Here is a 20,811-nt window from a genome sequence, read left to right on the forward strand (position 1 = left end):
GTGGGACATATCTCCTATTTAATGATCTTGACCTTTGACTCATACAAGTGCAGGATTTTAAATTTCCGCCTTTGAAAATACATTCACCCACGCAAACACTTTCACTTTTTGACCTTGAAAGCACTTCTTATAACATCTGTCCCCACTTGAACGTGAGCGACAGCATTCCGCAACCTTTTTTCACTTGTGGTACACTTATATTCCTTTCAAAATTCGGCGGCACATTTGAACTAAAAATATAACTAAAAGTATTGGGGAAGAAATATTCAAGTTACATTGCGGCACACTTAGAATCGTCTCGTGGCATGCCGGTTGCAGAGCAGTATTATAACAAACTATACTGCAGTTGTTACCATGAGAGAAACTCATTTTGGATTTTGGTGCAAAATGCACTCTTGCTAGTAGTTACCGTGATAACTTCCGAAAACGTTTATTCTTTCACTTTCATTGAGTTCTTACGACGAAGAAACGCTTTCGGTTTTCTATCAGGCAAACGTCTGCGTGTGACAAAGTTAATACTTTTCTTCCATGGGTTACTGTTCACAGCAACCCTACTTCTTCCACCAAAAATAAAATTTTCCTTTTGTTTCCCTTTTATTATAATAATGACGATGTTCGAAACTGCTTAAAATTTATTGCATTGGGATTTTTTTTTTAATAGAACACCTTGTTCTCAAATGTTTTTGTTTTTGTTTTTTAAACTAAAGGGAGATAATTCCCATTTTTATCTGCTCCTAGTAAATTAAACGAAGTCGTTATTTATAGCAATTAAGGACCTGATTGACAGTTTATTTGTAAAAAATTACTTCGAACATGTGAATTTATTTCCGCTAAATTTTGATATAAAAGGTAATTTTTAGTAATATTTAAAAAAAAATTGAAACCTCTTGTAAAGAAGTTTATATTTCAAAGTAAGAAGAACGATGCGAAATAGTTTCTCTTTATGCTTCCAAGAAACTTAATGTCCACGTTTACATTCTCCAATTATAAATTACGTTCTCTTTCGAGTTTAATTTACCTCATAGCCTTATCTCTTATTCTAGACAGTTTTCTATATATGACGTTAATGCATTTCCCCTATACATTCCCTGGATCAATTCAGTTTCAATAAGTACGAGAAATCTAGTTGTAAATTCAATTCAGTCATTTTTATAATTAAAAAGTGAAAGAATGAAACTAATCCTTGTCTTCTCTTATCTAGGATGCATTTAAGGCATCGACCTTGGTACTTCGTGTTTCTATTTCCCAGGCTGGATAAAATAAAATACTGAGGATATGAACTCTGGATATTCCCGGTATTTTACCTGTCACATAGAAATAACGTGCTACATGGATCCAATTTAGAAATCATTTTACGTAAGTGACAACTAGGAATAATTAAACTGAGTTAATTGTCGTTATATGGTAGCTATATTTTATAAATATAAAACACGATTTAGAATTTTTGTTGATATTTGGGGATTCAACATGCATGGTATAAATGAGCCAAGGAGGGAACCTTCCGTTTTGTACTAGAGGTCATTATTTACGTACTTTTTTGGCAACTCTGAGTGATAAAATAAGGGCATATGTACACAAGTATGTCCCACTTCCTGAATTTGTTTCCGCGTAACTTTCAGAAAAACGGGTATGTTTTCAATGAAATTTTCTACAGACACGCTTTAGATGGTGTAGATTCCAATTATATCGTAATACGTGGCGAAAAGTTTTTTTTCCTTGAGAGGAGTTTCAGAAATATTCATACGAGTTGGCTTTGTTTCCTCATAACTTTCAGAAAAATGAATATTTTTAAAGAAATACCTTTCAGACGCTTCAGAATATGGGTATATCGGAATTTAATGTAGAAAAAAAAAACGAGCATACATGTACTAACTGACGCACTACGTTTTCGCAATTCCCAGTTTCATTTTGTTGATATTTGTGGTGTGTGGTGTGCGCAAGTTCACCAATATTTTTTTTTTCATATTAAATTCCGATATAATCCTAATCTACATCATCTGAGGTATTTGTAGAAAATTTCATTACCAAATAAATACCCATTATGAGGAAACAAAGCCGACTTTTGTGAATTTTCTTAAACTCTCTCTCCGGCCTCGGAAAAATGTTAAGATTCCTATATAATTGAGTTCTGCACCATCTGAAGCGTTTTTGTAGAAAATTTCATCAAAAAGTATCCATTTCTCTGGAAGGTAAGAAGAAACAAATTTTGGGAGGCACACTTGTTCAGATATACCAAAATCAGTACCAGTCAATACAAGGCTCGAATGAATAAATTTGTGACCTAAATGCAATGCCTAAACGATAGGATCTTAAGGTAAATGACTAGTAGTACCGCCATATCTAGCTTGTTCACATTCACTCAGTTTAAATATTGTCTGTGTAGACTTTCACCTTGATGAAGTCAATTTCGGGTCGATTCTATTGATCATGTTTTTCTTTTTTAAATTTGTGACCTGTTTTCAATGTAAGAAATAGTTTATTATAATAATAATAAAAAAAAAAAGGATGGGTTAGCAAAATTAAAATACTTTCCACTATTTAACTTTACCTAAGGCGGGTTTTGTGCACGCAAGTTAAGTTTTTTGACATTTGAAAATAGGGTTAAACTAAAGCGTTAGACCCGGCCAAAAAACAAAAAAAAAATAGTATGTTGTTGTTTAGCACCAGGTCAACTCTGAGCGTAACCTGATCCTTTTTTTTTTTTAGAGAGGTATTTGTAAGGAGTATATTATCGAACGAATTCCTTCCTTGACTAACAACCCGCTATCATTATATTTCATTTTCAAGCCTTTTACACGTGTCGGTTTCAGTAGAAACCCGAATCAAATATATGAGAAAGTTTTATCTTGGATTTTTGGTGGGTTTGTCGAATAGACACCTCACTTCCCTGTCTTTTTTTTCTTTTTTTTTTTTTCTAAGGATTTCAGTGGTCTTTTGTTTTAGTAACAAAAATGTGTAGGTGAAAATCAAAGAAAAATGAAACTGGAAATGTGTAAAAATAGACTGAACAATTTAAAGCGAAACAATTAAGTAAAAGGCTTTCGAAATATCCACACCCATCTCAGAACCAATCATCAGGTTGCTTTAAAACTTGTCCATTCATTTGCGCGTGCGTGGATACCAACTGATCCCGTAGTTTATAATGATGAAGGGTTCAGTATAGTGGCTCAACATGCTAGAAATAACAGCCAAATCTCCTTCAACCCGCACACTTCTAACGCCTTATACAATGAAAGAAAATATTGGGCGATATAGTCCCATATACACAAAAAGAAAAATTCGCGATTCTGAAATAACATCTGTCTGTGAGTAATAAGGAATGCATATGCGCATTTATTCTTGCTCTCTCTTACCAGCTCACGCAGAAACATTAAATCTCCCCTTTATTAGTGGGAAGACAAAAATATCGTTTGCATCTATATACTTCTGCTTTTTTCATCATGTTTATTGGACAAGTTTTAACATTTTGAAATCATTTCAATTTTTTAAATACAACAATTCATCTTTTCAATACTCACTAACCCATCTTAGAGTGGAAGGGATGCTCTTTCCTTGAGAGAGTTTGCTTTGGTCTTTTTTAAACTGTTACTTTTGCACTACTTCACAACCTCACAATTAAATTTTGAAAAGATATTTTCTTTTTATTTGATAAAATCATAATCTCTGTTGTAGAGCACATAGGAATCCCCCCAAAAATTTTTGAAAAAGAAAAGAAACAGTAAAGGTTGGGAAGGTGACTATTCAACATACCCTCCAAATTGTTTTTATCATAATGATTCCTGCTCCAAAATATTGGTTTTAAATTTTGGTACAAGATCAGCAGGTTTGGGGGAAGGGGGAAATTGATTAAATCGGACACCAGTGTTCTTCTGGTGCTTATTTTATCAACCACAAAAGGATGAAAGGCAAAGTTGACCTCAGTGGTGTTTGGACTCAGAATACAAAGACAGATGAAATGCCATTAAACATTTTGTTTGGCATGCTAACAATTCTGCCAGCTTGCCACCTTGTCCCTGCCTGAACATGTCACACACCCAAAGCTAAGTTTCCTGCCAAGCAATTTATTCTCATTTTTTTAAAAATCACATTAAAACTTATTAAATATTTTGATATTTGTAAACTATAGCAATCCTCATCATCATCACCATCATCATCATCATCATCATTATTATCATTTAACGGCAATTTTTCTTGCTGGCATCAGTTGGATGGTTTGTCTGATATGTTGCAGGGCTGTGTTGAGCTCCAATGTCAGTGTTGGCATGGTAACTATGGCTGGGTATCTTTCCTAATGTTAACTGGATGCAGTAATTCTAAATATTAGTTTCAAATTTTGGCACAAAACCAGCAAGTTCAGGAGAGGGTATAAGTTGGTTACATTGAACCCTGTGGTCAACCGGTAATTATTTATTGACCCCCAAAAGTTGAAAGGTAGTTGAATTTGAATTCAGAATGTAAAGACATGAAATACTGCTAAGCATTTAGCTTGGCATGCTACTGATTCTTATTTCTTTATTGCCCACAAAGGGCTAAACATAGAGAGGACAAGGACAGACAAAGGTATTAAGTCGATTACATCGATTCCAGTGCATTACTGGTACTTAATTTATTGACCCTGAAAAGATGAAAGGCAAAGTCGACCTCAGTGGAATTTGAACTCAAAACATAATGGCAGATAAAATACCTATTTCTTTACTACCCACAAGGGGCTAAACACAGAGAGGACAAACAAGGACAGACAAATGGATTAAGTTGATTATATTGACCCCAGTGTGTAACTGGTACTTATTTAATCGACCCTGAAATTTGGTGGAATTTGAACTCAGAACGTAGCGGCAGACGAAATACCGCTAAGCACTTTGCCCGGTGTGCTAACATTTCTGCCAGCTCGCCGCCTTACTACTGATTCTGCCAGCTCGCTGCCCTTGTGATTCTAAATAATTTTTTCAGTGTCTGTATGTTATATTTATGAATTTAGACTACTCTAAATACAAACAATTCTTGTGATTATATGTTACTACAATTTTAAGTTGTCATTAAGTATGCTAAATTATTTAAATATATTCACATGCCAAATATAGTGATTTATTTGCAAGTTAAGCTTGACAAAGCCATTTATTAAAAATTTCTATTTATAATAATCACTAAAGTATTTTTTTGTTTTTAGGCTATTGTTGAAATATTGAGATCTAAGTTTTCCCTAAAGTTTTCTGGTTTATCTTACAATTCATCTTGAAGAAACTATGAAACGTGTATTGATTACTGGAGCTTCTGGCTTGCTAGGCAGAGCTGTGATAAAAAAATTTCAGTCTGAACCAGAGAAGTGGAATGTATATGGTACAGCTTTTAAGCGGGCCACTCAGTCACTTCATAAATTAGATTTGACAGATGAAAAAGAGGTATTTAAAACAGTATCAAAGTTCAAAGTAAGCAATTTTCTTTAGATTTTTCTTCATTTTTTTTCATCTTAGAAAGTATTATCATTATTATTATCATTATTATTATTATTATTATTTCCTATTTCTTGGATTAGATGAGAGAAAGATATGATATTGTATGCTAAAATTTGAGTTACTATAATAAGTACTAATTTGCTAGAGAGCTCTAAACACTAATGGTCCTGTTGTTTAGTTCTAGGTCAATCTCTGAAAGTAGTTCAGCCAAAACCATCTTGTTTTTTGTTTTGTAAGACAACAGAATGTGAATTTTGTCTGTTGGTTGCTATAATCACAATGTTTTGTCTATTATACCCTCTGTCCTTCTGATACCTGTCATATTCAGTAATGACCTTAGGATTTAATACCAAAACCATTATTAAGTCTATTGGACGATGGAATTATAAATAAAAGCATGGATTAAGTATTAAGTGTAATAGTTCAGCTAGTAGTGTGAGTTCAATCACTGGGTCAGTCATGTTATACACATTCTGGTTAAAGCATAATAAATTAGTAGCAATACAAGGAGTAAAATAACTAAGAGGGAGAACATTCCCAGTATAGACAATGTAATGTGAATAACCTACCCTCATGGATTTAATAAAGGATTTGGTTCCAAATTCTGGGAATATGATAGGTTCCTAAACAAAACCAGAGGATGCAATGGTTGAATTATTGCGGTTATAACAACCAAGAGGAATTAGGATCATAAACAGTTGCTACAAAGACAAGGGAGATGCCTTAGACAGAAGTAATTAAAGGGGCATCAAATTGTTGGAGTGGGTGATGAAAGTTGCATGGAGAGTTATAGCCCAATTAATTAGGAACAAAATTAAACTAGATAAGAACAAAAGAGAAGCACCACGGATGCTATCCAGTCATTAAGAATGAAATGTCTGATTTTGAACTAAAAGTTTATTTTACTTTATCTCAACAAAAAGCAATGCAGTTAATCAAAGTATGCACCTAAATTATCAACACAATTTTGCCATTTTATCAGTAGCTCATTTATGCTGGCAGCGAAGAATTCTGGAGAGCAAGAGGTGATGAAATCATGAAAGGCTGTTATGGCATCTTCTTCAGATTTGAAGTTTTTTTCCTTCTAAAAAGTTGTCTAATGCCTGGAAAACATGATAGTCAGTTGGTGCAAGGTCTGGTTAATATGGTGAATGACAGAGTACTTTCAAGTTCAGTTCTTGTAATTTGAGTAGTGTTCTTTGTGCAACATGTGGTTGAGCATTGTCTTGCAAGAAAATTGGCCTGTCTCTATTAACCAATCTTGGTTGTTTAATTGCAAGTTCGCTCATTATTTCATCCAATTGGTTGATGTATACATCTGCTGTAATTGACTTATCAGGTCTCATGAAGCTGTAATGGATGATACCAGCACTTGACCACCAAACAGACACTATCAGCTTTTTTTGGTGAATATTCTGTTTTGGGTTGTGTTTTGGCACTTCATCTCTATCCAACCACCATGCAGAATGCTTGCTATTGTTGAAAAGAATCCATTTTTTATCACATGTAACAATACAATGCAAAAATGGTTCGCTTTTATGCCGTGACTGCAAGGAACAGCAAGTTTCAAGATGACATGTCATTTGATGCTCATTCAGTTTGTCCAACTTCTTTACCATGCTGATTTGTTTCAGATGGTCCAATACAGTTGTAATCGAAACATCAAACCTTACTGCTAACTCACATGTAGTTTGAAATGTATCCTCTTCCACTACAGTTTCCAGCTCATCATTATCCACCTTAGTCTGGGATGAATTGGTTCCACGACGGAACTCATATTCATAAACAACATAAATTTTTTATCTATCCATGGGTTCAGAAAAATTGATTTACAAGAGAAAACTCACAATATAATCAGACACAATGAATTGCATTTTGTATAGTGATGTAACTCTTTAATGTTTAAGACAAAGAATTGTCAGGATAAAACATTAGAGTTAACGACTGTCAAACTTGGTGCGTAAGAAAATTGGACATGTCATTCTTAATGACCAGATATTTTTATAGTCATGCAACTGCAAGAAAAGTATTTAACTTAGAACAAGCTGTTGTACTTGACATTTGTTAATCTAGAGAAAGCCTCTGACAGAGTTCCTTGCTCTGTGATATGGTGATCTCTGAGAAAACTAGGGATAGATAAATAGCTTGTGGAAGCAGTACAGGCCATTTGAAGAGGTGCTGTTAGTAAGGTAAGAGGACAGTGATGAATTTAGTTGATAGTTAGGTGTCTACCAGCCCCCCTCCTATTCAGCATCATCCTTCAGGCCATAATGGAGGAATTTAGAACTGGAGGCCCATGCTGATGATCATGCCCTCATAGCAGAATCTGTAAGAAAACTAGAAAAGAAATTCCAGGTGTTGAAACAAAACCTGGAATTAAAGGGTCTTAAAGTAAACTTAGAAATGACCAAGTACTTAGTAAACAGGAAATTGGACAGGACCCTTCACCCTTCTGGTAAATGGTCCTGTTTGATATGAAGGAAAAGTGTGGGCAGAAATTCCATTCAGTGTACTCAGTGCAAGCTATGGACAGATTGCAGTGGAATCATAGGAAGGTTAACAGAGAAAGTAGTGTTTGTCTGTGGAAGATGTATGGGAGCTGTAATGATAACAGATACATGGGAAAGTGATTTCTTTAAATGTCCTGTTGACTTTTTGGAAGTTGTAGATAATTTTTGCTACCTAGGTGACCTAATTAAGAGGTGGAGGCTATACAGAAATTATAATTGCTAGAATAAAAATAGGATGGAGGAAGTTCAGAGTGATTTTACCTCTGTTGGCAACCAAAGGTCTCTCCGTGTGAAGGGAAGATTGTATGATGTGTGTGTACGAACTGCAATGCTGCATGGTAGTGAAATATGGGCCCTGAATGTGGAGGATATGCAAAGGCTGGAGAGGTACGAGGTTGGTATGCTCTGCTGGATGCTGATGTTTGTGCATGTGCAACAGAGCATTGATATATTGAGAGAGAGGTCGGGCATAAGTGAAATTATATGCAGTGTGCAAGAGAGACCGTGCTGGTAGTCATGTGATGTGGATGGATGTGGACAGTTGCATAAAGAAGTGCCAATCACTTACAGTGGAGGGAAGTTGGAGAAGAGGGAGACCCAGGAAGACATGAGATGAAGTATTAAAGGTTGATCTCAAGATGCTGAACCTTACAAAGGAAATGACAGAGGGTTGAGATATGTGACACATTGCCATACTTGAGAAGATTTGCCTCCCCACAACAGAATTGATAGTGCCACATAAAAAGCACCAGTACATTCTGTAAAGTGGTTGGCATTAGGAAGGGCATCCAGCCGTAGAAACCAAGCCATAACAGACTATGGTATCTGGTACTGCCCCTGACCATGCCAGTTCCTGTCAAGCCTTCCAACCCATGCCAGCATGGAAAACAGGAGTTAAATATTGATGGTGATAGGGTGTAATTTGAAGATACTTAGCTGCTATTCCCTGCAGGCTGAGCAGCAAATTAGAGGCTCCCTTATCCTAAAGTAGAGACTTTGTTGTTTGCAATGTAGACATCATTGCTGTTCATAGTGGACACTTTACACTGTTGTTTGTTGTGGAGGCTTCAGCATTTCTGATTGTAGTGGAGAGTTTACATTGTTGTTTGTTGCATGGGTTTCAACACTGCCATTCATAGTAGGAACTGAACATTGTTGTTTGTAAAGGGGACCTTAGCACAGTTGTTTATTGTAGGGACTGCAACATTGTTTGTAATAATGACCTGTGATCATCATCATCATCATTTAACATCTGTTTTCTATATTGGCATGGGTTGAATGGTTTGACAGGAGCTGTCCATACTCCAGTTGTCTGTTGTGGCATGGTTTCTATGGTTGGATGCCCTCCCTAACACCAACCACTTTACAGAATGTGCTGGGTGCTTTTGTATGTGGTGCTGAAATGGGTGTGTTTACACAGCACCAGTATAAGTACACTTCATGTGGCACTGGCATCTATAAAGGACATGCCTGTATGTATGTGTGGATGGCCTTGATTGTACTTAGCTTGACATGTCTTCTCAAGTACAGTAAATCACCACATCTCCCTTCCCTTATCATTTCTTCAGTGAGGCCCAGCGTCTGAAGATCCTTTCTCACCACTTTGTTCCATGTCATCCTGGATCTACCCCTTCCACAGATTCCCTCTGATGAAATGTATTTACCTTTAAGAGCCAATGTCTGCAAACCTATATTGTTTACTATCTTCGTTATTCTTTCTGTTATTATCATTAGTATTAGTGTTTATTGCATAATATAACTGTTACACCTTAATATAGAAATGAATTCCTTAAACTGTAGAGTTTATCTGTAGGTAGCTCTCAGATTTCTATTGATTTTTCAAAACTCTGTTACTGTTTGAATTAATACCTAAAACCACTAGCTAATTACACGTAACTGATATGATAGGGAGCATAAAAACATAATATAAATAATTTATTTTTTTTTATATTGCTAAATTTATAACAATATTGATTTATTATGAAATCAGAATTCTTGAATATTCTTATTCCAGCCTGATGTTATTATTCACTGTGCTGCTGAGAGACGACCTGATATTGTAGAAAATAATGAAGAAGCTTCTTATAAACTGAATGTTGAAGCCACAATAGCATTGTGTAAGGCTGCAGGTATTGACAGTTAATTTATTTTGGTTTGAAGCTTACAAATTAAAAAAAGAAATGGTTAACTTTGGTATTAGTGCAACAAATTCAAATAAGATAAACAACAGAAGCTGCAAGTTGAAGAAAGTTATTTTCATGTGATAAGTCTTGGTTATTGGAAAATGCAAAATTTATAAATATATCTTACTTTCCTTTGTCAATTTTCAGTTGAAATGACAAATTTTAGTGCTTTGTCTCATTTTGATAATGAGTTGTAGGTTATTTTGTAGTATTTCTACACACATTTATATGCATCTTTCCTTCATATGTAAACTAGCATCTGTAGTATAGCATAGTTATAATTTTTGTAGAAGTACGTTCATTCATGCACAAAATGACATCTAGTTTATAAATAAAAGAAAACTGCCTGTGAGTTTCAGTAATCTGTCATGTACGAAGTTACTTATGTTTATCTGCAACATGTAAGATTAACAATGTGAGCAGAGAAATTTTGGCATAAGTTTTGATAGGCTGTTCTTCCACAAGTATCAGACACAAAGCCCTAAAAAACAATTATTCTATGAAGCAAGTTCTTGTTATTAGTTGTCAGCTTTCATGATGTCCTGTAACATTGTCTCGATGTGGCTCCAGTACTCCCTGTAGGTCAATGATTTAGTTGTTTGCCACTTCTATGGTGGCTCATAATTCCATGCTTCCTGTCTAGCTAAGAGGTAAAAAATGCAGAAACTGCCATAAAATGAACTGTTTTGCTAATGTTTGTCAGTTCAGATTTTTTTCCTCGTATTCCTGAGCCTGAGAATGAAATGACATTTCCATCCAGTAACAAATCCGTCTTTACAATCAAGAACATGCATATACACATATCAAAAACCCCAACTGTTATTATTTGCAGCAATGGCACTATGGTAACATTCTTAGTTGATTCTGATGCCAACATCAGTAATAGAGAATAATTATGGCATCCAAGCATTGATCTCACGATAATGTGGTAGTGAGTTCGATTAATGGAGCGGGCTGTGCATTGTGTTCTTGAGCAAGACACTTTATTTCTCGTTGCTCCAGTTCACTCAGCTGTAGAAATGAGTTGCAGCATCACTGGTGCCAAGCTGTAGTGGTCTTTGCCTTTCCTTTGGATAACATCAGTGGCATAGAGAGTGGCATAGGTTGGTATGCATGAGCGACTGCTGGTCTCCCATAAACAAACTTGCTTGGACTTGTACCTGAGAGAGTAACTTTCTAGGTGCAATCCCATGGTTATTCATGACCAAAAGGGGTCTTTATCTTTTTACTCTATGCATGATAAACCCAGCATGTGGAAACATTCAGCTTTCACTTATGCATATGGATCTACACAACCACTCTCAGTTTGTGAATTTTTTAAACATGGACGTTCTATACAAAGACGGTCCTGTACAAACAACATTTCACATTGTTCATTTTGCCTTTTCATCTTTCCGTAAAGCCTGACCAATCACCTTTCAGTAAGTAAGATAGGTAAAATTTCTGTGATCATGGTCGAATTACATATTTCCATGTTTTGGAAAGATGTGGAAACAGAAAGTGCATAATTAGAACAGCTAGATGACATTGAAAAGATTATGGGTCCCACACTCTTGGTGAGTCCTGTGATGGTAATGGTCCCCAAGAAAATAAGGAGTAAGAGTTTGTGAAATGTGAATGAGATTATCAGAGGGAGAAACATTCCATGCCAGTTAATGTTTCATTGCTGACCTCAACTCATCTACAGACATAAGCAGGTTGAACCTGTTAAATACATATCATTAGCTTGAACTGGCAGAATCATGTCAGTACATAACAAAGTATACCTTGCACTGAGGGCTGTATCTATATAAAGGGCAGCTATTTGGTGTTACAGTAGCATCCAAGATCTTTCTGAAAAGCAGTTGCGGGTTTCTTCTGTCAAGAATATTCATGAGAAGAATCAGGTTATACATGAAGCAAGCTTGAAGGCAACCTTGGAATGTTTCTAGGATTCTCAATGAAATCCAATGAAAAATGCCTGATTGCTGTCAAGAAGCTCACTTTCTGTGGTCATGTCTTCAGTGAGAAGGGAGTCTCATTTGATCCTTAAAAATTGCAGATCATCGTTAGATGTAGACTACAAAAAACCTTTGGAGTAATCTGCTCAATTAGGGGTATGGCTCAATATGTCTCTAGATTTCATCCCCACTTTGGAGCCACATGTGTCCCCCTCTGAGACCTCACAAGACAGAACATCCTCTAGAAGATGCTCTGAGGTGTAGCAGCTGGTTATTGACAAACTTAAGGAAATACTAACTAAAACAAGTTTGAGAGTCTATTTCATCTTCATGAAGAAAACATGCCATTGTTGATGCAAAAAGGTAAGATCATTGGTTACATAACCTGAGTGTTGACAGGGATGGAACAATACTACTCCCAAACTGAAAATAAATACTGATTGTTGTGCATGCTGTCAAGTATTTTCATCTTGTTCTGGTCAAAGTTTACCATCATGTCACCACAAGCTACTTCTAGGCATGATCAAAAGCCAGAGGCCAGCCATGACATAGAATGTTGGACAGTTTGCCTTGTACCAAATGAGTGCGGTTTACTGTATCATTCTGGTAAAAAATGATAAGAATCTGGCAGACAATGTCAGTCAACATTCCCATCATCAAACTTTGAAGAATAACACAGCAAAGAATGCAGTTCCTCAAGACATTGTCTTTAGAAGTTTGTTAGAATGGCAACACAGCAAGACTTAACTACTGAAGCTCATGCAAGTGGCAAGTTCAAAATTTTTCCAGTTTTGCTCTATTTAAAGACAAACTGTTTCAGGTTGCATCATTCTTCATGACCATTGTTTGATGAAGATGCCAATACTACAAAAGTATGTCATCAATATTGTTCACCATGCACACTGGGGTATCATAAAGATGATATGGTTTATATAGATTCACATTTAATTATCAGGGATTGCTAAGATGGTAGGAGAGACTTTTGGGGCTTGTATTCAAGTTTCAAGTCCTACTCCAATCCAATGTGAACTTACTAATCTTACCCATACTTCCTTCTACTCGGTGATCTTAGGCTGCTCTGGATTTCTTAGAGCTTTTCATATCAAGTGGTTGCATGCTGGACATCATTTATGAATACAGTCATTGACTAGAGGTTGAGGGGCTCTCAGCAAGACATGTGATTTCTTGTCTGAATTCTGTATTTGCATAACGAGGTCTCCCATTTAGTTTGGATTTCACCACATGAAGTATTTTATGGGAACAATGAAAACATTCATTCATACATGTACTGCAGAAAGCCAGAACTGTAAGTTGCTGCTACTTTAGTTTCTCCACCAGTGCAGAGCAACACCCATTATATAAAGAAAGTTCACCCTTCAAGATCCTTACTTAGAAGAAGAGGAATCCCCTGCCTCACTGTTAGGAAGCACAAACACTTACACACACATGTACACACATGACAGAAACTTTCACCTACCAAAGTCAATCACAAGGCTTTGGTTGGCCTGAAGCTATAGTAGAAGACACTTACCCAAGGTGCCATACAATGGGGCTGAAACCAAGCTTCCTAACCACACAGCCATGCCTGTGCCTACACGTTTATTTAAAAGTAGATGAACTATGTGTGTTTGTAGTCTTCCACTGAATGCATTTTAACTAAAAAGTATTCACCAGCTAACAGACACTGCTGTATCATTATTGCTAATCATGACAAGATGACAATAGAAACAACTATTATATGATGATAACCATAAGGATATAGAACTATTGTAATAAAATCAATGCTTAACAAAAGAATGTATTTAATTTTATATTTCTTTCTGATTTTTTTTCAAATTTTCTGTAGTGGAATCCTCTTCTTGGCTTTTGTATATTAGCACTGACTATGTATTTGATGGCACCAGTCCTCCATACAACGTTACTGATGCACCAAATCCGCTGAACAAATATGGCCTTTCTAAACTGCAGGGTGAAAAAGCTGTACAGAACATTAGCTCAGGTAACTTTTGTTCTTTTAAATTAATGCATTGTGTTTATAAGCTAAAATTTCATCATCAGAAGTTTATATTTACTTATAATCAGTTTATTTTATCTAGATTGTGTACAATTATAGACATGTAGATGATGTGTGTTATTTTAGTGGAATTAAGATTAACAACCTTAAACAGGACCCTACTTTACAAATCCATCTTTGGACCGCCTGTTTTGGATTTATTAAATGAGGGGTTTATTAACTGAGGGGACAAAATTCACTGATTGTTTAAACATGTGTATTTATTAAAATACATATGCGAATACATGAATAAAAACATTATAAATAATGTCATTGAATGAAAAATTTGTCGAGTGCTGTTTGCTTTGCTGGACACTTTGTTCGCATCTCTGCATTGATTTTTTTCCTTAAGAGTTCTAAAAAAATTCATATCACTGAAATCAAAACTTTCAAGGTCACTTTCTAATCAAAACAGATAGTGTCTCATTTCAGCTGGTGTTGGAAGCTCCAAAACTCTTTCATCAACATCAATGTTAGCATCACCATCTTCATTTCCTTCGGTTTCCTTCTCTGATTGCCGAATGTCACGAATGATCTCATCTACTTTTTCTTCTTCAGTGATGATCTCTGGAGCAACAATAGCACCATCATTTATGGACAACCAGTTCTCGAATTGCCTTTTGGTCAATCCTGTAGGTGGTGAAAACAGGATCAAATCTTCGTTAACATCTATGGCTTCATTTGATTCTTTGGGTGACACAGAACCAGCTTTGGTCCAACAATGTTTGATTGTCTGATTAGAGACTTTCTTCTAGGTTATGCTTGATCCACTTTGCAACTTCTTGGGCAGAAATGTCATGTTTAATGTCTTTCATAACATCAATGATCTCGTGCATTTCATGCCTGGGGTAGGCTTTCAAGGTCTTCATTATCCCCATGTCACAGGGCTACAACACTGACGTGTTGGGAAGAAGACATTTTAAAGTGATATTCTTGACATCATCATCGTCTATGAGAAGAGCAATTGTCAAGTAGGACCGCCACTTGTCTTCTAGATTCCTGCAAATGACGATCCCAAGATCTGAGCCATCTTCCATGGATATTTTCTGTCATCCAAGCATTGGTTGAAAAGTCATTCTGAATCAGAAATGTGTTGACGTTTTTGAAGCATCTTGGCAAAACAGCCTTTCCGATTAAGAGCAAGTCTTCTTTCTCTCCATTCATGTTGCAAGTCACCATCAAGGTCACACAGTCCTTTGCCATTTTAAAGCCCCTCACAGTTTTGCAACTCACATAGACATATGTATTCCCTGGTAATGCACAAAAGTAGATCCCAGTTTCATCAGCATTGTAGTTGTCCTGTGGCTGATACAATTTCAACAGAAGCTGCATGGTCATCTCATGAAATTGATGGGCCCCATTGACATCAGCTTCAACTGCAACACCTGCAAAATATGAAATGTTTAGTTTGTGTTCTTTAATGAGAAAAATGTGGACTAGCGAACTACAAAGCTTACCTTTTAGAACCGTAAAAGTGATTCCATGTCTTTTTTGCCAATGGTAAACCAAACCTTTGGATGCCTTAAAATTGTATCCAGCAGCTTCAGCAATGGTATTGGCTTTGTGCATTAGGATCACGCTGTTGATGGGAACATTTCTCGAGCAAATAAATTTAAACCAGTCATAGAGAGCACAGTGTATTTGTTGGTCCTTTCCCTCTCGTTGGTGCTTTCTCTTTGATGAACAGCCATTGTATTCTTTGGCATGAAGGTCATCCTCATTCTTTAGCAAATTCTGAGGCAGACTTTTTGAAATTTCCAAACTCTGTGCTGTTTCCCTGCTGAATTGTTTTCCCAAGAGCTTTGTAACATTCTAACAATTGAATCTTTTCTCCCACGGATTTGTCCTGCCTCTCTCTTTTCATTTTGAACAACTTGTATGTGTGTGCCTGATGTGTTTTTTTGTTCTTAGATACTGACAGGTAGGCTCCAGCAGCCCACAACCAGCCAGCTGTCAGTGGTACACTCCATCATCCAATAAATGAGAAGGGCAAGTAATTTTGACAAGAGGGGTCCAGGAACTTACTTTTTCACTTGAATAACAGGGTTGTGTGGTAGGCTCCAGCAGCCACCACCAGCTACTACATATTTATTGATCTATTTTGGGATGATGGAGTGTACCATGTGACAGCTGGCTGGCTGTGGCTGGTGGTGGCCCACCTGTCAGTATTTAAGAATGAAAAAAACAATACTTCATTCATTTGCTGCTGTTTGTTGACACTTTAGAAAGAAGCAGCAACAATTGGATTTACTAAGTGATGGTTTGGATTTATTAAACGAGAGATTTTATGTGTAAAAATTCCATCCCAACCCATTTTGGATACATTAAGCAGGATCTACTGTAATCTTTTTCCAAAGCTTAGATAATAATCTAGTTTAACATACATGCAGTTGAAAAAGAATGTGCACAAGAATAATGTGTGTGAAGAGAAACAGTAAATATAAAATCTGCCATTATACATTCTAAACATTTTTGTTAGGATGGGTTCGATTATCGATTGGCAATGGCTGGCCTTTTTTGTTGTTAGGTTATTAGGTATTTGAAACAGAATAACTCAAACTCGTCTACTGTGCCTGGACTGTTTCCAGAAACAAGTGCCTAACTTCATGTACTCTTACCACCTCTTTACGCCACAAAAGAAAATTCTGGCATTTCATGTCTCTCCGTGGAGAGACATGAGATGCCAGATTTTGGTTAAGTATAACCATACATATCTTTTTTTGCTTATGTTTAAAAGTCAACTTTCATGATTATTTTCCATTTGCAGACTTTGCTATCTTGAGAGTTCCAATTCTTTATGGTCAAGTGGAATTCTTAGAAGAAAGTGCTGTAACAATCTTACTAAAAAGTATTTTGAATTCTGGTGTTACTTCGCACTCTTCTCATTACGAACGACGTTACCCGACCCACTGTGATGACTTGGCTTCTCTGATTATGCTAATATCAGAAAAAAAGTGTTTCCAGCAAGAGAAAATATCTGGTGTGTTCCACTGGAGTGGGAATGATAACATGACCAAATATGATATGATGACTGCAATGGCTGACATTTTTAGTTTGGACATGTCGCATATTGTTGCTGATGATAAAAGTAACCCAAGCACAAAGCGCCCCTATAATGCTCATCTTTCTTCTGAACGTCTTGAAAATCTTGGGATTAATGTTGACAAAACACCATTCAGAAATGGAATAAAAGATGTTCTATGTCCTTTTGTTTCATCATAGTGTGTGTGTTTGCTTCTTAAGAATTTTGGTTATAATATTGTTTTGGTTCAATGTAGAACTTCAAAATTTAATTATTTGTTTGAACTTTATGAATTGAACGACATTAAAAACTTACAATAAATATATTTCTTATTTGAAAAGTATATTATTTTTATAATGTTAATTTTACTGTGGAAAAGGGATAATATTATTCAAACTATGAGGGTAACAAAGATGAATGAATATTATTTCAAAAATGAAATAAAGCTTATGAAATATTTACTTTGTTGATTTTTTCCTTCAAATTTTAGGTATTATAAATTATAAAAAAGATCGAAATAAAGATTTTAAGGAATATGAATAAAAAGTTTTGTAAGAAATTCAGAATCTGGTGGTTGTTAGAAAATTACAGCAACATTCGTCCTAAACCAGGACTGCCATGTTATGTTGGCAAACAGTCTTTACTCCAAAGTACTGTTGCTGAATATCTCTTGTTGTGATATTTAAAATAGTAATTTTCTAATTTATAGATCAGTGACTAGTTGTCACTTTGAAAATGATATATTTTGAACGGGAATTTGGCAGCGCTACCTCTAGCCGAACAATTTTTTTTTGTTTTTTTAGAAATCTAGCAGAATTTTTTGTAACCACCATTGTTGGGTGGTAGTGAATAATTGAAAAAAATGAGAAGTTATGCAGAAGCTACTGGAGGTCAAGTTCCCTTAGACCCACGTGTGCTGAAACAGATGTTACAGTGGAATAGAGCTGATAAAGAAATATAGTAGTATGGTAGAGAAGGAAGGGTCAAATATAAAAATGACCCTGCCAGAGGAGGAAAATGTGAAAATAGAAAAGAAGACAGTCATATTTAGAACATTTTGAATAAAAATAGAAGAATTGAACATGTGCCGCAGGAAGAAATAGAAGAAATTTTGGAAGAACTTATAGGAGATAGCATAGCATTCTTTACAAGAGGAAAGAGATGTGCGTCTATAGTGTTAACCTTTATATCAGTAGAGGAGGCAGAAAAAACCTCTAACAGGCTGATACAGGGAGAAAAATGAACTTTAATACCAAACTGTTTGGACAAAAGAATTGTAAGAATTATGGTGGGAAGAATCCCACCGTGAATAGATCCAGAGTGGATAATAGCTGCAATTTTTTGTTTGGTGATAAGGAAGGAAAATGAAAACATGAAGATGGGCATGATAAGCCAAACCCATCAAGTGAAGTGTGGGGCTACGGATTAGATAATTTGGGCAGTGAGCCCAAAATATCAATGAAAGACATGAAACTTTAGAGCTATCAAATGAAGAAAAGCTGGAAATAATGTTGATGGGGAGACCCCCCCCCCCCAAGTACTATGAATGTGGTGAAAGAGGGCACTTGAGAAAGAAATGCCCTAGAGCAGCAAATGGTGGAGAAACAGCAAAAACAGATAACAGAACAAGAAAGGAATTTTGTGGAAGTGAAAGCAGGAAAAAAGATGGGAGGAAGTTACCAATGATAGTGGAATTGAAGAAGTACAAAGCAGTGGAAGAAGTAACCCAACCTATGACAAGAAATGGGGAAGATTTACCAGTAGGATCACCAGTAAAGACATACAGGTACAGAAACATTCAGACACACAGACATTCAAAAGCACAGAAGTACAGACGAACAGAAACGAGATAACTCAGAATTATGGAAACCTAAAAACACACACAGATGAAACATGCAGAATTACAGTCAAATTAAACACAGACACACAAAAACACGGACACATACACACAATCACAGGGTAGCCAAGAATTACAGAAAAACAGAGGCAAAAAACACAAACAGAAGCAAGATTTTTAAATAAAATAGGACACCTAAAAGTTTTAAAAATTCCAAAATTGAAAGGCATTATGAAAAAGTGAATCCACTGGGCCCGGAGGTGGATGTTCAACCTTGCACCTCGGTGATGTGGACGAAAAGGAGAAGATGAAGTACTAAGTTGTGATTTATTTTAAAGATTGTGGAAGACAGAAAAACATTTGGTTAAAGTTTTTGTTTAAAAAAAACGGAAAATAAGTAAATCCTGTAACTATTGAATGAATATTTGTTTAAAACGTTTCCTTTAAAATTGTAAGGTGAAAACAAAAAGGGAAGTTGCGGTTTCACCTCAGAGCGAGGCTGGAAATTGTTATTTAGAATGTAAAGTTTTAAAGTAAAAAGGAATTCACAGTTTCATCTCGGAGTGGGAGTGAGATGGCCATCTCATTTTCTTTGTAATTTAATTCATTTTGCATTCATCCTTTTATGTGTTTTTGTTCCTGCATATCTGTGTATGTTTTCTATGTGTTTAGGCCTTGTGCCTAGAATAAACCTCTAGCCGAACAATTATTCTGTGCTGATGAAGGGAAATAACCTAGAAATTGCAATATACAGATGTTCTTTTGAGCTGAGTTGGAGTGCTAGATTTCCCTTATTCGAAAATATAAAGACACAGACCGTGTCGTATAGCCAGCTGGAGACGATGTCTCCTGGGGTTAAATTACAGCAACATTCGTCCTAAACCAGGACTACCATGTTATGTTGGCAAACAATCTTTACTCTGTTGGTTGTTAAGACCCTGATCAGCCTTGTTTGAGCAAACATATGATCAAAGAGATTCCAACTTTGACCATCCCAGCTTTCATTCAGACATAATGCATCTTTGTATCCAATACATCTTTCTTTTTTTAAGATAATCAGTGTGATTTAAGGAAAGTTTGGTTGCTATTTCCAGCAGGTTGAATGACAACACAAAGGCTCCTTTGTTGTTCATCAGGTTCACAGTACTTGACAATGACAACAACAGTGGACTCTTTCATCATTTTCGTTTTCTGTATTTTTCTTTTTACTTTTAGAATGTTGTAATAGTTGTATGCCTGTGTGTTTAGAAGAGTTTTTGTCGTGTCAAGGATTATGATAGATGAAACTTTCTGCAGTAACAAACTGTGTTTTTTTTATGTTGACATGCACTTAATATTTCAATTTCATTGTGTAAATAGTCTGTGAGTGTGGTATATGTTACTTTATGTTATATTACATAGTTTATTGTGGAGAGAACTGGTGCCCAGATAGGACTAATAGAGTTCGTGACGAATTTCACGTACTACTTTAACACTATTGTTGTTTGTTTCTGTTGGCCCATTGTACTACTCGTGAATGTTCTAAGTATGTTTATGTGTCATTTTGCTTTCTTTACTATTTACTACATGTGAATTTTGTAGGGTTTGAAAATACTAGAAATACACCTCAACTACAATTTATGAAAAGATACTTTATTAATCTTCTTGGATCTTTTCGGTTTGAACGGCAGTTTTTTAAAATAATTTCCACGTAACTAAACACATTTAAACTTCATATACTGGTAGAATGTGTTTATAAAACATCTTTTTCTCTTGACTTTATTGAGAAAATTCTATAGTTTGTAAGATATTTGTTGTTTTTTTTCTTCAATTT

The 20,811-nt window shown here is 35.8% G+C and overlaps 1 protein-coding gene across 4 annotated transcripts; it reads left to right on the top strand.

The window, feature by feature from the left end:
- Positions 1–719: 719 nt before the first annotated feature.
- Positions 720–17,495, top strand: LOC115211927 (methionine adenosyltransferase 2 subunit beta). 4 transcript variants are annotated; one of them, XM_036503345.1, is made up of 6 exons: positions 742–849; positions 3,673–3,733; positions 5,168–5,426; positions 9,978–10,092; positions 13,933–14,085; positions 16,907–17,495. In XM_036503345.1, the coding sequence occupies exons 3-6, from the start codon at positions 5,244–5,246 to the stop codon at positions 17,359–17,361; spliced, it is 906 nt and encodes a 301-aa protein (XP_036359238.1). In that variant the 5' UTR covers positions 742–849; positions 3,673–3,733; positions 5,168–5,243; the 3' UTR covers positions 17,362–17,495. The 4 variants fall into 4 exon arrangements, with proteins under 4 accessions (XP_029636536.1, XP_036359238.1, XP_029636534.1 ...); XM_029780676.2 differs by lacking the exon at positions 3,673–3,733 and having other exon boundaries at positions 720–849; XM_029780674.2 differs by lacking the exons at positions 742–849; positions 3,673–3,733 and adding an exon at positions 1,966–2,314.
- Positions 17,496–20,811: the final 3,316 nt, after the last annotated feature.

The sequence above is a fragment of the Octopus sinensis genome, linkage group LG5, assembly GCF_006345805.1.
Source record: "Octopus sinensis linkage group LG5, ASM634580v1, whole genome shotgun sequence".
Lineage (NCBI taxonomy): Eukaryota > Metazoa > Mollusca > Cephalopoda > Octopoda > Octopodidae > Octopus > Octopus sinensis.

Coding starts and splice junctions, on each gene's coding strand:
- LOC115211927 (XM_029780676.2), top strand. CDS start 5,244: ATGAAACGTGTATTGATTACTGGAGCTTCTGGCTTGCTAGGCAGAGCT. Junction 5,427..9,977: donor AAACAGTATCAAAGTTCAAA/GTAAGCAATTTT, acceptor TTCTTATTCCAG/CCTGATGTTATTATTCACTG. Junction 14,086..16,906: donor TGTACAGAACATTAGCTCAG/GTAACTTTTGTT, acceptor TTCCATTTGCAG/ACTTTGCTATCTTGAGAGTT.